General features: G+C 46.1%; 1 protein-coding gene and 1 long non-coding RNA gene across 4 annotated transcripts in view; one reads left to right on the top strand and one right to left on the bottom strand.

Moving 5' to 3' along the window:
- Positions 1-3,414, top strand: part of OGFOD1 (2-oxoglutarate and iron dependent oxygenase domain containing 1) — a 26,979-nt gene extending 23,565 nt beyond the window's left edge. For 2 of the 3 annotated variants that reach the window (XM_021093391.2, XM_084958432.1), the window contains one exon: positions 334-3,414. In XM_021093391.2, the coding sequence (XP_020949050.1) occupies positions 334-495 (162 nt within the window). In that variant the 3' untranslated portion in view covers positions 496-3,414. 3 annotated transcript variants of the gene reach the window in all.
- LOC110261273 (uncharacterized) lies at positions 1,706-16,389 on the bottom strand. The gene is made up of 3 exons (XR_014805892.1): positions 16,306-16,389; positions 15,275-15,438; positions 1,706-3,936 (listed from the first exon to the last, which is right to left on the bottom strand). It is a non-coding gene; the product is annotated as an uncharacterized LOC110261273 (long non-coding RNA).

The following is a 16,389-nucleotide window of genomic DNA, read 5'->3' as shown; positions in this document are numbered from 1 at the left end:
CATGGAATAGACATGCTAAAGGGTAATCGCTAAACATTTATTCTCCCCAACTGAGATACTTTAAACTATATCAGATGGTGCATTCCCATGAACCTTTCAGTGCAGTAAGAAATAAATGCATTGGGTAAAACCTTCCTGGGTGTGAATTGGAATGGGGCTTGTTGGATTAATGTCTTGACAGCCAGGGCAATAGCTCTTCCTAGCAAAGCCTCTTTGAAAGGCTCCTTTGTTGTCTGAGTACTTGATGTGGAAACCATCTGTTCAGTGGTGAATCACTGAAGAGGTGAGATTAATCTCCATGTTCTGATGTATCATTGTACTTGCCTATTTCAGCTACTGACAGTGAATCCAGAAAACAATTCTTTGGCCTTGGTCTACAGAGACAGAGAAACTCTGAAATTTGTTAAGCATATTAACCACCGAAGCCTGGAACAAAAGAAAACCTTCCCAAACAGAACAGGTTTCTGGAACTTTTCATTTGTCTACTACGAATGACAAGGCTGGGCAAGGCTGGAAAAAGGAGGCCCGCCCTCAGTACTGGGACGTCTGGAAGAGTTAGACACCGAAGGAAGGACAGCTCCAAGGTGGCCTGTGCGACAGCGTTCTTAAACTGTGTGGTTATCCTTTAAGCGGGCTCAGAGTGGTTGTCCTCAGTCTAGACCTTGAGCTTGAGGCTGGGAGCTTATCTCTTGATTTAAAAAAAAAAAAGGTTTTATCTTTTTCAGTAACATTGTTCATTTTCCATATTAGCTTCTGCAGTGGTAAAAGCTTTGTGTGTGTGTGTGTGTGTGTGTGTGTGTGATAAAATATGCGTGACATAAAATGTACCATTTTCAGTGTACAGTTCAGTGACATTAAGTACACTGACATTGCGACACAACCCTCATCATCATCCATCTCCAAAACTTTTCCACCTTCCCCAGCTGCAACTCTGTCTGCATTAAATTCTAACCCCCTACTTCCCCACCCCCAGTCTCTGGCAACCTTCTTTCTGGCTCTCTGACAATTTGATAATTCTTACTCCTCATAAGACAGGCTGGCTTATTTCACTCAGCATAAAATCTTCAAGGTTTGTCTGTTTCCAGTGATTTTTTTAAAATATATAGTCATAAATTTATGACTGTCGATTCTGCCCTTCCTAAATATACAGGTTTAGAAGATTACAGAACCTTATATCCTGTTCATTCTGGATGCATTACACCTCCTCCTACTGCCTATAGCTTTGTTTCCACTGTGACTCTCCATGGACTGTTCAGACTTAGATGATGTACAGTATGTTCCCCTAGAAAAGCCCTGGCCTAAAACCACATGGCCTCAAGAGACTTCTGGTTGGTAAAGATGGTTGCTTGTGCCATATGCAGTGGTTTCCAGGTGCCCACTGCTCTTCCATCCTGGAGTTGCGGCTCAAGTGTAACTAAATGATTCTGACCTCACATGTGACCTCACATATTTCCTAAATACTGGAGAGTCACCTGTAGCATTTAAGAGACCCAAATGCTAAAGGCCACATCAGATGCCAAGAGGCTGTCCATTTTTTTCCGTTTGAACTGATCATGGGGATTGTATAATAACTACTCTGTGCATGCTGTGCATAGATAAGTGTAAGCTGCCTTTCATCTTTACCTGAAAGATGCTGTTGTCGTTCTGTTCCAGTGCTGTCTCCCTGTTAACTTACTTTTTTATATTTATTATTAGCTATTGTAGCTTTTATTTTTGGATTTTACAAATTAGTAGCAAAAGCATTGGGCTTTACCTTATCTCCTAAAACTTTGCTAAAATTTGCATTTAAGTGAAGAAAATTAGTTTCATTTTCTTTTAGGTTGATGGTTTCAAAGTTTTGACTTTGCAGCCCAGTCAGTAGAAAATGGCTTAGCACATATGCTCATAATATGGATATTTATAAATTTTACAAATGCATTAATATTCAGTATTGTTATATAACAAACAGTAATTTTTCAAAGATGGGATAAAAAGAAATACCTCCAACTGTTTCTAATATTGTCTTTCCCCATCCAGTGGTAATTGACCCTTTACATGCATACTGTTTTGGGGACCACAAATTTTTTTTTTTTTCCCCCTTTTGAAGGCCAGACCCACGGCACGTGGAGGTTCCCAGGCTAGGGGGTGAATCAGAGCTACAGCTGCCGGCCTATACCGCAGCCACAAAAAGGCCATATCCGAGCCTCATCTGCAACATACACCACAGGTCAGGGCAACGCCGGATCCTTAGCCCACAGGGCAAGGCCAGGGATCGAACCCGCAACCTCACGGTTCCTAGTCAGATTCATTTGCCGCTGTGCCACAACAGGAACTCTCGGGACCGCAATTTTTTTAACCAGGGCATAGTAACATTCAAGTGGGATTACAACTACTACTTTGTTATTAACCATTTAAACTTCAAAGCTCGCCTTTTAAGTTCCTGCAGACCGAAGGTCATTCCCTGTAATGTTACTTGAATTCACCTGCTTTCTGATGCGTTTTTGGAAGTGGTAGCAGGAGGGGTGCAGTTCTAGTTAACACAGTCTCAGTGGCATAATGCCAGGAAGCCCCAGGGAATAGGGCTGAGCCAGTGAAACATCACATGTGCCAAGCTTGGAAAACAGTTTGAGACGCATGGTTCTAGGAATTCACATCTAAGAGTTCAGAAGTCTACACTGAGTCTTGGCATCCTATACAAGCATTAAAAATGTGCTTATTATATTCTCCTTAATCTCAAAGTGTTCATGGACTATCAACACAGCAGAATCTTCTATACACTACAAAAAAGGGTTCTGGTGCCCAAGAGGAGAGCTTCCCTGAGCATCAGACCGGGATGTTGCCGTCAGTTACATCATCTACAGCAGTAGCTCTTAGACTATGAAGATTGAGTAACTTGTAGGACAGTTTTCTACACTGAAGATACCAAGGGATTAAGAACTTGCTATTCATTAATATTTCATTTTCATTCTATTTTTTTTTTTTTCCTTACCTTTTCTAGGGCCACTCCTGCGGCAGGCAAATGGAGGTTCCCAGGCGAGGGGGCTAATCAGAGCTGTAGCGCCGGCCTACACCAGAGCCGCAGCAATGCAGGATCCGAGGCACGCCTGCAACCTCACAGCTCACAGCAACGCCGGATCCTTAACCCACTGAGCAAGGCCAGGGATCAAATCCGCAACCTCATGGTTCCTAGTCGGATTCGTTAACCACTGAGCCATGAACAGAAATTCCCGTACTGCATTCTTTATCTTCATTTTGGGGCCTGAAGCCAATGTCAACAAGGTTTAAGTAGCAAAAGATGAATTAAAACATGACCACCTTTTTTTATACTTGGAGATAAAAGTGATGATGTTCACCTGTGTATATCATCACTTAATTCTTAATAATGAAACTCTGGTTCTTATAATTGCTTTAAATAAAGGATGACTGTTCTAAAAAGAATAACTTCTTTCAGATTATTGATATAATATGTTCATTGTAAAGAATAAAACATGTAAAAATATGAGGGTAACCTGGAATCACACCATCCTGTGACAGGCACTGTTGGCTGTACAATATGTCAAATGGGCTACACTGAATGACATTTCCCAGAATTCCTTGCCCTCTGGTTCCAGTTAGGATGAGCCACAGATTCTTGTGCAAGATATCCAGGGCCAAAATGAGGGAGTAGGCATTTTGTACCTTGTGTGAATTTTAGCTCAGCTACTGATCACCTCACTGTGAATCCACGTCTGCACCGAGATCTGCTCCACCTTCCTCTGGTTCTTGAAGCGAGCGGGAGTGGTCTGCCCATGAAGGTTTTGGAAGCAGCAGTGTTTTCCACACCCACCGCAATGACAAAGACATCTCTTGGACCCAGGGTGCCAGAAGGGATCTCGGCGAGAGCTTCCTTGCTATCAATCATTCGACCGGCCTGAATATCCCCGACGTGGATTTCGGTCATGTCTTCCTAGCAGCTGCCTGGAAGGAACAGAAGAGGCTCCATGGGAAGAAAAGGATCGAGTTTCACGACGCCTCTTGAGCCCAAATACCTAGCGACTGGCACAGCTGCTCTCCAAACTGTCGGCCTTCTAGCACCTCCCGTGCACCACCCGCAGGCACTTTCTCAGGATCCCAAAGCCCAGGTCAGGCTGGGCTGGCCAAAAGGGACAACTCCACAACTGATAGTGTCCAAGGGTCAACCAACACCCACAACCCCATGGAAAAGTGGGCAACAGACCTGAAGAATCCTTTCCCTACCCCAGAGAGACAGAGGGCAACGAGCACTGGAAACAGGATCCCCGTCCCTCATTCCCAGAGAATTGCAAAAGACGCAAAGCTGAGGGTCCCCCTCACCCCTCTCCAAGTGGCCATCATTCATACACCTGCAAAGGATGAGCCCTGGAGAGGGGCTGGAGAAGAAGGTACCCTGCTCCAGGCGGACGTGTATGGAAAGGTGTACAACCACTGTGGCCCACAGGATCCAGGTAATCCGAACAAGAAGCAGAGCACGAGCGTGGGAGCCGGCCCTGCCACCCTTGGGCATGTATCCAGAACATGCCCATTGCAAAAAGCTCAGTGCCCCGCAGTGTTCCTGCGGCCCTCTCCCCAAGAGCAAGACATGGACACGCACGCCATGTCCACGGATAGATGATGGCATGCATATGGACCTCAAGATCCAGGGCATCCCACAAAGAACCCTGGCATGACAGTCGGACCCAGCACGACTGCTCATGGCCCTGTCTCCAAACAATGTTCTCTTCAAAAACGTAAATGCCCCACTAGGTTCAGGCAGCCTTCTTCCCAAGAGCAAGGCATGGAAAACCATTCTATGTCCATGGACACATGATCGACTCGGAAGCAGATGTCCCTCTATACAACGCAAGCCGACTCAGCACTAAAATGGCACCAAAAAAGGTGCCATTGGCAACCACACTGTTGGACAGAGAAATGCTCTCACCAAACAAAATACGTCTGTGAGAAAGACACACATACCATGGGTAACCCCGTCCCTCTCAGATCTGACCAGTGACACCCAGGAACCTTCCTACAGGAAAGAAACCCTTGGACTGCCATACAGATGGTGGTTGCCAAATGGGAGGGGGAGGGGGAGGGTGTGGGAATGCTGGCATTGGGAAGGTCATCCATTTAAACCCTTGCCCTTCCAGTGGGTTGCAGACATCCTGCTGTGGAACAGAAGGTACGATATCTAGTCACTCTTCTTGGAACCAAAGGGAGGAGCATGTGAGAAAAACAGGATGGACGGTCATGTCCGATGGGGTCACTTTGGGGTGAAACGGCAATGGATCCACTTCGAGTAAGCAACAATCCAAAATGAGTCATGAAAATAAAGGCCCGAAAAAGGAGCATTTCAGTGTTCACCAGAGAAGCTGTCAGGGTCCAGACTGCTGCCCCTCAGGAAAAGAGACAGACCTAAGGACTCCGTGGATTCGATCATGATTTCCAAGCCTAGCCACATCGGCCCCGACCTAATGACCTGGCGTGGATGAATTTATGAGTATAAAGACATGATTCTGTTTGAATAGGTTCACTTACCAAGTTATTTTCCTGCACACATGTGTGGCATGCAGATCACTCTGCCAAAGCATTCACTCCTAGGCTGGACATCCCCAGGCGGGCACTTCAACCCACTCACACCCGAGATATTGGGTCAGGAGAGACTTAGGATTGATAGATCTATCCATTTCCTTAGCTATTCTTTCATACTATATATATGGGTGTATTTTTGTGTATGCATGTACAAATATATATGTGTGTGTGTGTGTGTGTGTCTGCATATATACTTATACATAGAGAGACTGAGTGAGAGTGAGAAAGAGATATTGACATTGACTCATTTCTTTATCCATTCAGCTCATTCGTTTCAATCGCTCTTCTTGTTTATCCATGGATTTTGGTGCCCCCTGCCACATGGAGGTGTGGTCTGGCCAGAAGTGGATCGCCCGACGCAGCTCTTGCCCCAGCCACAGCAATGACCATGAGAGACTCTTAATTCTGGTAGCCACTTGGGAACTCCCTGAGAGCTTGCTTTGAGTGTATCTACTTTCATGTGTCAGTGAATATAGATACCCTCTGCCTAGGAATTGTTTGCAAGTCTCTGCTCTTCATCCCAGGCTAGTACTTAATTCACCCTATCACCTGAGGTATTGGGTCAGGAGAGCCTTTTTGATTGTCTTACCTATCAATTTGCTTAGCTACTGTGAAGGAATATATGTATTCATTGATATGATTATCAATTCAACTCATTCTTTTCAATATCTCTTTATATTTATAAAGGTATTTGTGTGCCACATGCAATGTTGGGATGTGGTCTAGCCAGAGTTTGATCTCACAACGCACCTATTACCAACAGCCATAGCAGTGACAGAGAGAGACTTTTAAGGAAGCCGCGAGGGTACACCCTGGGAGCTTTCTTCATGGTACCAATCAATCCTGCTTTATTCATCAGACCTGGGTTCAGTCAGGCATCCATAACCTGGCACCACACTGAGAAATGAGGCTCATCTCAAAAGGCAAGAAGGAAATTTCACGAAGCCTCTTGAGTGAAAAAAGCACAAGGGTTAGCTCTCTTGCCCAACATAATGACACCGATGTCCCCCATACTTTCATCAGCACCAGCCTCTTCCTCCACGTATCAAAGGCCCTGACGGTCAGGGGCTGGAAAATGGCTGTGTTTTTCTCAGCTCCTGCCTCCCGGAGGAACACAAGGTGTTCTGACATATAGTGAATCTTCAAGCGTTCTAAGCACACTCCCAACAACCAGGATGCAAATCCACTTCAGATGAGGGACACCTGTGTCCTCACCTTGATATGTGGCATCTTGGGCCAGATAGTCCCAGGTGCCCAGGAAACTGAAAAACCTCTGGGTTCTTGCTGCAGGTTGCACTCAACTCAACATCAACCCCACCACTGAGCCTGCACCTGCAGCCTTGCTGCAGCATCTGCGTCCAAAAGGTACTCTATCGCCATCTTGTGGACATCTGCTCTAACAGCAACTCAGGGTTTCCTCTCTCTGGCTCAGCAGCCCCCCAGGGCTGCACTTGCTGGGGGCAATATGCTCCTTGAATTTCCTTCCTCCGCTTTCCATGTGGAGATATACCAAGAAGTGCCAATCCAAGTGGGCCACTGTTCTCTCAAAGGCTTTCAGAGCCTTGAGGCCACCCTACACCTTGCCACTCCATTCAAACCTTCAGCTCCCAACCCTTCCGAAGAAGACAGCCTTCTTCCTTGTGTAGCTCTCCCTGCAATTATGTATTGATGAAGAGAGGTAAGTAGGGGTATAACAATTGATTTTTTAAATCATTTTCCAGCTGTGATTCCTTCCTTCCTATGCCAAAATCCTGCTTCTTTTCTTTCATTCCCTTTTCCCCTCTCTTCCCCTCATTCTTCCTAATGTGTTGACCCCACCTTAGCTGGCCTGAGGTGTCTGCATATCGATGTCTGGCAAGCCACCGAGGTGAGCAAATCCACCACAGATCTTTACCCAGGGATTTGGGGGGATTCTTGGTGACAACTCTCTTTATATCAATCAATCTAGCAGTCTTTGGTCAGGTTTACATACCAGGTGTATTGAGAGAACAGAAGAGGCTCAAAGGTAAAGACGAGGATGGAGTTACATGAGACCTCATGAGAGCAAATACACAGGGATTAACACAGCTGCTCACAAAAGGATCACTGATTTACCACCATCCACGCACCACCCACAGGCACTTTATCCTGAAGGAAAAGAAGAGGCTCATATGGGAAGAAAAGGATCGAGGTTCAGGAGACCTCTTGATACAAACTGCCCAGTGACTGGCACAGCTGCTCACCAAACTGTCGGCCTTCTAGCACCTCCCGTGCACCACCCACAGGTACTTTCTCGGGATCCCAAAGCCCAGGTCAGGCTGGGCTGGCCAAAAGGGACAGCTCTGCAACTGATAGTGTCCAAGGGTCAACCAACACCCACAACCCCATGGAAAAGTGGGCAACAGACCTGAAGAGTCCTTTCCCTACCCCAGAGAGACAGAAGGCAACAAGCACCGGAAACAGGATCCCTGTCTGTCATTCCTAGAGAATTGCAAAAGACGCGAAGCTGAGGGTCCCCCTCACCCCTCTCCAAGTGGCCATCATTCATACACCTGCAAAGAAAAGCCCTGGAGAGGGGCTGGAGAAGAACGTGCCCTGCTAGCGTGTGGGTGTGTATGGAAATGAGTACAACCACTGTGGCCCACAGGATCCAGGTAATCCGAACAAGAAGCAGAGCACGAGCGTGGGAGCGGCCCTGCCACCCTAGGACATGTATTCAGAACATGCCCATTGCAAAAAGCTCAGTGCCCCGTGGTGTTCCTGCGGCCCTCTCCCCAAGAGCACGACATGAACACGCAGGCCATGTCCACAGACAGGTGATGGGATCAGGAAGAGGGTGTCCATGTACACGAGGCAATATGACTCAGCCATAAAAAGGAGACCCACCCCACCCACCAACACTAAAATACATGCCCTTGGCAGCCACAGAGATGGAAAGGAAAACTGTACAAAACAAAATTTGTCCAAAAGTGAAAGACAGACACAATGGGAAACCCCTTCCCTCTGGAGTCTTTCAAAGGACAGCTAGGAACCTTAGTCCATAAAAGAAATGCATGGACTGGAAAAATGACTTTTGGTGGCTACACTGGAGGGGGAGGGGGTGGGCAGGCCTGGGATGCGGTGGGTAGTCAATCCAACCTCTTGGCCTTGCAGTGGGAGAGGTTAGGGATCCTGCTGTGCAGCACCAGGAATGATAGCGTGTCACTCCCTTTGGAACCAAGTGCAGGATCCTGGGAGAAAAAGAATACGTAGATACATGTAGGATTGGGTCCCTTTCTTGTCAAAGTGAAACTGAGCACCAACATCAGTGATAATGGAACACAATCAGTGATCATAGCAACGCCAAACCTGGCGGCTGGGTCAAGATGGCCACCTCCCGAGAAGAGAGACAGGCACATGGATGTCCTAGCAAAGTGACATCCGACCAGACCAAATTCCCTCACGTGTATGAAGGTATTTCTCGGATAACATTGCACTCACAACCGAGGATTTGCCTTACCTATTGCTGGTCCTGCACCCATGGGTGGCATGCAGATCCACTCTGCCCTGCAAGGAAGTCCCTCCTCAGCTGGACACCCCAGCCTCGTCCCAAAAACCCTCTGCCACCTGAGCTCTTGGTAAGGGCAGCTTTTGGGATTGCCTTATCTCTCAAATCCCTTGGCTACTCTGTAGGAATAGATACATATTGCGTGTGTGTGTGTGTGTAGACAGACATGGATTCAGTGACTTCCTTATCAGTGAAGCTCATTCATTGTCAACATGATGTTTTTAACAATTTCTTTGGGTGCCCCCTACAACAATGGGATGTTGTCTGGCTAGAGATGGATCTCACAACGCAATTCCTGCCACAGCCCCAGCAGTGACAAGGAGAGACTTGCAAGCCAGGCAGCCACGAGGGCACTCCCTGAGAGCATGACTGATGATGCCAGTCGAGTCCGCTTAATTCATCAGACCTGGTTTCGGTCAGGCCTCCAGACCCTGGCCCCAACCTGAGAAGGGAGGCTCATCTCAGCAGGCAAGAAGGAAGTTTCCCTGAGCCTCTTGAGCGAAAAAAAGCCCAGGGGCTAGACCAGGGCCCAGCCTCATGCCACCGAAATCCCTGATTCTTTCATCAGCACCACCCTCTTTCTCCACCTCCCTAATCCCACCAACGGTCAGGAGCCAGAACATGGCCAGCTCCCGAGGCGACACAGATGCTGTGTGGGTCTTGGCCACTGCCACTGGAGGAACACCAGGCCTTCCCATACCCAGGGAATCCTTCAAGCCTTCTACACACGCAGCCACCCACCCAACCAGGCTGCCGCTCCACCGCCAAATGCTGGAGGGACACCTGTGCCCTCTGCCTGACCTGAGGTGTCTTGGAGCCGAGCGTCCCTGGTGCCCAGGCAACAACAGGACAGCCGCTGGGGGCTTGCTGGGGGTTCAGATCAAGACACCCTCAGCCCTACCCCCAGGCCTGCACTTGAAGTGCTTGGAGCTCTAACCTCTCAGCTCTTTGGGGCTGCACCTGCATCCAGATGATACTCTGTGTCTGTGTACATCTGATTTAAGAGAATCTCTCGGGTTTTCCTCCTCTTTTTAGCTCAGCATTCCCATTGTCTGTACTGCTCATTGTATTTCCTTACCCCACTTTCTTGAAATACCAATATGTGCTCTTCTATGTGGGCTATTTCTCTCTCATAGGCTGTCAGAACTCTGAGGCCAAACTTCACCTTTCCACTCAATTCAAACACTCAGCTCCTTACTTATAATGTAATGACATCCTCTTTCTTTTTTATATATCCCTGCACTTATACATTATTGAAGATTTTTATGTAGATATGCAACTGTTTTTTTCTTAATTTTCCACCTGTGATTCATACCGGAAATTCTGGATTCTTTTTTTTTCTCTTTCTCTCTTTCCCTCTCTCTGAATTTTTTGACCCCACCTGAAGCATACATGAGTTTCCTGCTCATCGATGTTTTTCAATCCACAGCTTTTACCAAACCCATCACAGCAACAATGACAGAAGTGTACCCAGGGTGCTGCGAGGGATTCTGGCTAGGTCTTTCTTTATATCAATCAATGTACCAGCCTTAATAGCCCTGACCTGGCATTAGGCCAGTTGTTCTTACCAGGTTCATAAAAGAACAGAGGAGCCTTACATGGAAAGAAAGGATGGAGTTTCATGATAACATGTGAGAGGAAAAGCCCAGCGATTGGCACAGCTGTTCTTTAAAAGATCTGCTATTTACAACCTCCCATGAACAAGCTGCAGGCACTTTCCAGATCCCAAAGCCCAAGTCAGCCTGGGCTTCCAAAATTACCAGCTTAACCACTGATACCACCCAAGAGCAAAACAAAACCAACAACCCTCTTGAAAAATGGGCAAAATACCTGAATAGACCATTCCCTAAACCAGATACCCAGCAAAAAGCACCAGATAAGTGATCACCATCACTCATTAATAGAGAATTGCAAATCAAAACAAAGCTGAGCTACCACATAAAACCTCTGAATGGCCAATATTATTAAGTCCTCAAATAACCATACCTGGAAAGGGTGTGGAGAAAAAGGTGCCCTCCTAAGGTGTGGGTGGGCATGAAAATTCGTAGAACTGCTATGGACTTCAGGACCTAGGTAAATCAATATATAAGTATAGAAGGATGCTAAAACCCATTAATCCCACTCGGGGCATGTATCCAGAAAATGTTCTTAAATATTTAATTGCCCCACTATGTTCATGCAGCGCTATTCAAATAGCAAGACATGGAAACACACTCTATGACCATGGACAGGGTGTTGGATTAGGATGAGAATGTACGCATATACAATTGAATACTTTCAGCCATATAAAGAGCAAAAAAAAAAAAAAAAAAAAGAAGAAAAAGAAAAAGAAATGTCATTCACATCTACATAAATGGAAAGATAAACTCTCATACCAAGCGAAAAGTGTCCTAAAGAGAAAGACTGATACCATGGGAGATTCTTAAGCCAGGCAGCCACAAGGGAACTCTCTGAGAGCATTCTTGATGATACAGATCAACACTGCTTAATTCATCAGACTTGGTTTCAGTCAGGTCTCCCTGCCCTGGGGCTGTGCAGAAAGTAGATGCTCATCTCAAAAGGCAAGAAGGAAATTTCACTAGGTCTCTTGAGTGAAAACAGCACAGGGATTAGCACAGCTGCCCACCATCATGACAGCAAAAGTTCCCCATTCATTCATCAGCACCAGCCTCTTTCTCCACATACCTAAAATCCAACAGTCAGGGGCTGGAACATGGCCAGCTCCTGATTCAACACTGATGCGGTGTAGGTCTCTCCTCCTGCCTCTGGAGGAATGCAAGGCATTCTGAAGGCCAGTGAATACCTCAAGCATTTGAAACAAACTCCCCCCCCAAACATGCTGCCAATCCACAGTAAATGCTGAAGGGATACATGTGTCCTCTGCCTGACAGGAGACATATTGGAGCAGAGCCCCAGGTGCCCTGAAAACAACTGCAAACATATGGGTTCTTGCTGTATGTTCCAACAAACACACCATCCACACCAACTCAGCCTGCACCTGCAGCCTTGCAGCTACACCTGGATCCAGAAGGTACCCTTGTGCCATCTTGTGGACATCTGCTCTAACAGCAACTCTCAGGTTTTCCCCCCTCTCGGGCTCAGCTGCCCCCAGGTGCTGCATTGATCGACCTTATTAGTCAAAATGCTGGTTGGGGAGTTCCCATCATGTCTCAGTGGTTAGCAAATCCGACTAGGAACCATGAAGTTGCAGGTTTGATTCGTGGCCTTGCTCAGTGGGTTAAGGATCTGGCATTGCTGTGAGCTGTGGTGTAGGTCGCAGACTCAGCTCAGATCCCACATTGCTGTGGCTGTGGTGTAGGCCAGCGGCTACAGCTCCGATTAGACCCCTAGCCTGAGACCCTCTGTATGCTGTGTGTGCAGCCCAAGAAAACACCCCCCCCCCAAAAAAAAATGCTGGTTGGATTTCCTTACTCCACTTTCCAGAAATACCAAGAAAGGCCCGTCCAAGTGGGCTGTTTCTCTCTCAAAGGCTTTCAGATCCCAGAGGCCAACGTAGCCCCTGCCACTCTGTTCACTCAGCTCCCGACCAATCAGTTCATGACCACCTTCTTTCTCTTTTAGATATTTCTGCACTTAAGTATTGATGATGACATTTGGGTATACATACAGCTAGTTATTTTTTCTTAATTTTCCTACTCTTATGCCTCCATTCATACAAAAGCCCTGCATGTTTTTTCTTATTTCTCTCTCAATCCATCTTTCATTCTTACTTTATTGACCCCACCAGAAGCATGCGTGGGTTGCCATCCCATCGAAGGATTTCAAGATGCAGATTTTAAGAGAACTTTTATTCAGGGAAACAGGTAGGATCTCTGTGAGAGCTCGCTTTACATCAATCTACCGGCCTTAATTCACCCGAAAGTGGCTATAGCTCTGGTTTTCAGACCACTTGTAGAGAGAGAACAAAAGAAGCTACAATGGAAAGGAAAGGATGGAGTTTCAGCAGACCTCTTGGGATGGGCACAGCTGCTCACCAAAATATCCACATTTAACTACCTTCCATGCACAACCCGCAGGAACTGGATCTGGATCCCAAAGCCAGGTCAGTCTGTGGGTTTGATATTAGCAGCTTGACAACTGATACTACCCAACAGCAAAACAAGACAACAACACAATTTTTAAAAATGGGCAAATTCCTGAACTGACATTTCCCTAAACCAGATACACAAAGGGCAACAAGCACCAGAAAAAAAAAAGATCACCATCACTCATTAGGACAGAAATGGATATACAAGCTACTCTGATGTACCACCTGACACCTGTCCGAATGCCATTAGTAATAAGTCTATAAATAACAAGTCCTGAGGAGGGTGACATGAAGAGGGTGCCCTCCAATAGTATGGGTGTGTATGCGATTTGGTACAATTGCTCTCGACAACAGGATCGAAGTAAATCCGAAAAAAAAGAACCACTGTAGTAAACAGCAATCCCACTCTTGAGCATATATCCAGAACAAAAATGTTATTTTCTAAAAATTAAAATCTCCACTATATTCATTTCAGCACTCTTCACAGTAGCAATACAGGGAAACCAACACAATACCTATTGACAAATGTTTGAATTAGGTAGATGTTATATACACACAATGGAACACGACTCAGCCATAAAACAAAAACAAAATAAAGCCATTCATAGCCACAGAGCTGGAAATAAAAGCTCCCATACTAAGTGACATATGTGTGATAGGGAAATACAAATAGCCTAGGATACCCCTTCTCTCTGGAATCTAACAAATGGCACGAATGAACCCCTCTACAGAAAGGAAACTCATGGACTGGAAAACAGACGTGTGGTTGCCAGGTTGGAGGGGGAATGTGTGGGAAGGACTGGGATTTGGGGGGTAATAGATGCAAAATCTTGCACTTGGAGTAGGTAAGCAATGAGATCCTGATATATAGTGTGGGGAAGTATATCTAGTCACATTATTTGGAAGAAGATCAAAGATAACGTGAGAAAACAAATCTGTATATACATGCATGTCTGCCTTACTTTGCTGTCAAAGAGAAATAGAACATTATAAGTCAGCAATAATGGATATAGAAATTGATGGGGAAAAAAAAAATTACCAACTCAGTGTTGACCAGAGAAGGTGTCTTGGTCCAGGAGACTGCCTATCCATAAGAAAACAGGCAACATGACTCACTGAACCTGTCAAGTTTTTTAGCCATGTGACATGCGACATTAAGTAATTACCTGAGGTGTATGAATTTTTCTCTATTAACATCTTAATTTATGTATTTATTCATTTATTTTACTTATCTATTTATTATTCTGCACACATTTGTGTCCTATAGATACTGCCTGGCTAGGAATTGAATTCATACAACTGCTGTACAATCCCATGCTTGTACTTGAACCTTTGCAGCCAACAGAGGTGTTGTGCCAGGAGATCTATTATGATTGCCTTATCTATCATTTCCCATAGCTACTCTGTAGGCAGGCATAGATGTATTTCTTGATTTCTATACCCACTGAACTCCATCTTTGCAATATCTCTTTTTCTGTACAAATTTATTTGGGTGCCACCTGTGACATTGGTTTTTTTTTCTGGCCAAAGTTTAATTTCCCAATGAAGCTCTTACCACAGCCACAGAAGGGACAGAGTGAGGTTCTTAAGCCAGGTGGCCACAAGGGAACTCCCTGAGAGCTTCCTTGATCAGGCAGATCAACCCTGCTTAATTCATCAAATGTGGTTTTGGTCAGGCCTCCCTCCGCTGGTACCCAACAGAAAATAGATGCTCAACTCAAAAGGCAAGATGGACATTTCGCTAGGTCTCTTGAGCAAAAACAACAGAGGGATTTGCACAGCTTCTTGTCATAATGCCTGTGATGTTCCCATTTATTCATTAGCACCAGCCTCTCTCTCCACATACTTAAACCCGCAACAGTCACGGGCCTGAACTCAGCCTGCTCATGATTTAAAAATGATGCAGTGTGGCTCTCCCCTCCCACACCTGGAGGAACCAAAGGCATTCTGAATCCCTCAAATTTTCAAAAGAGACTGCCCCCAAACCAGACTGCCAATCCACACCAAATGCTGAAGGGACACCTGTGTCTTCTGCCTGACAGGAGGCATCTGGGAGCAGAGTCCCAGACGCCCTGAAAACAAACCCAAACCTCTGGGGGGGGGGGGAATTCCACCAAACTCACCATGCAGCCTACCTCTGAGAGTGCACCTGCAGCCTTGCAGCAGCACCTGGGTCCAAAAGGTACTCTGGCGCCATCTTGTGGACATCTGCTTTAACAGCAACTGTCAGCTTTTCCTCCTCGCGCTGGCTATTGATGCCTTAGGCAATGTGCTGGTTGGATTCCCCTCTTCCACTTTCCTGAAGGGCCATTCCAAGTGGGTTATTTCTCTCTCCAAGTCTTTCAGATCCCTGAGGCCAACTACCCCCTGCATCACCGTTCAAACCCTCAGTTCCTGACACATCAGCTCATGACACCCTTTGTTTTAGATATCCCTGCATTAATGGATTGATGAAGATAGTTGTGTATATATAGAACCATTGATTTTTTCTTCATTTTCCAACACTTATGCCTTAATTCATACAATAAAGTCTTGCTTCTTTTGTTTTTTTTTCTCTTTCTCCCAATCCCTCTTTAATTCTTTTTTTTTTTTTTTTGTCTTTTTGCCTTTTCCAGGGCCGCTCCCACAGCATATGGAGGTTCCCAGGCTAGGGGTCTAATTGGAGCTGTTACTGACTGCCAGCCTATGCCACCGCCACAGCAATGCGGGATCCAAGCCATGTCTGAGACCTACATCACAGCTCACGGCAACACCAGATCCTTAACCCACTGAGCGAGGCCAGAGATTGAACCTGCAACCTCATGGTTCCTAGTCGGAGTCGTTAACCACTGCACCAAGAAAGGAACTCCCCTCTTTAATTCTTAATTGATTGACCCCACCTGAATTGTGTATGACATGCCAGCCCATCGATGGATTTCAAGCCACAGAGGTTACCAAACCACCCCCAGTGCAAAGACAGAACTTTTCCCAAGAGTGCCAGGTGGGATCTCCGTGAGACCTTGCTTTTTATCAATCTACCAGCCTTAATGCCCCTGAATTTGGCTACAGATCTGGTCATCAGAGCATGTGTATAGCGAGAACACAAGTGGCTCCCATGGAAAGTAAAGGAAGGAGTTTCAGCAGACCTCTTGAGAGAAAAAGCACAGGGATAAGAGCAGCTATTCACCAAAACATCCCCGTTTCACCACCTTCCATGCACAACCCGCAGGCATTTGATCCGGATCTCAAGGCCAGGTCAGGCTGGGGTTTC

Source organism: Sus scrofa, chromosome 6, assembly GCF_054392235.1.
Source record: "Sus scrofa isolate SSC_HxYL_T2T_F1_AM1 chromosome 6, Sscrofa_HxYL_maternal_Yorkshire_Landrace_v2.0, whole genome shotgun sequence".
Taxonomy (NCBI): Eukaryota; Metazoa; Chordata; class Mammalia; order Artiodactyla; family Suidae; genus Sus; species Sus scrofa.
The sequence above is the reverse complement of the archived record's forward strand: the minus strand, read 5'-3'. Positions and strand labels throughout refer to the sequence as shown.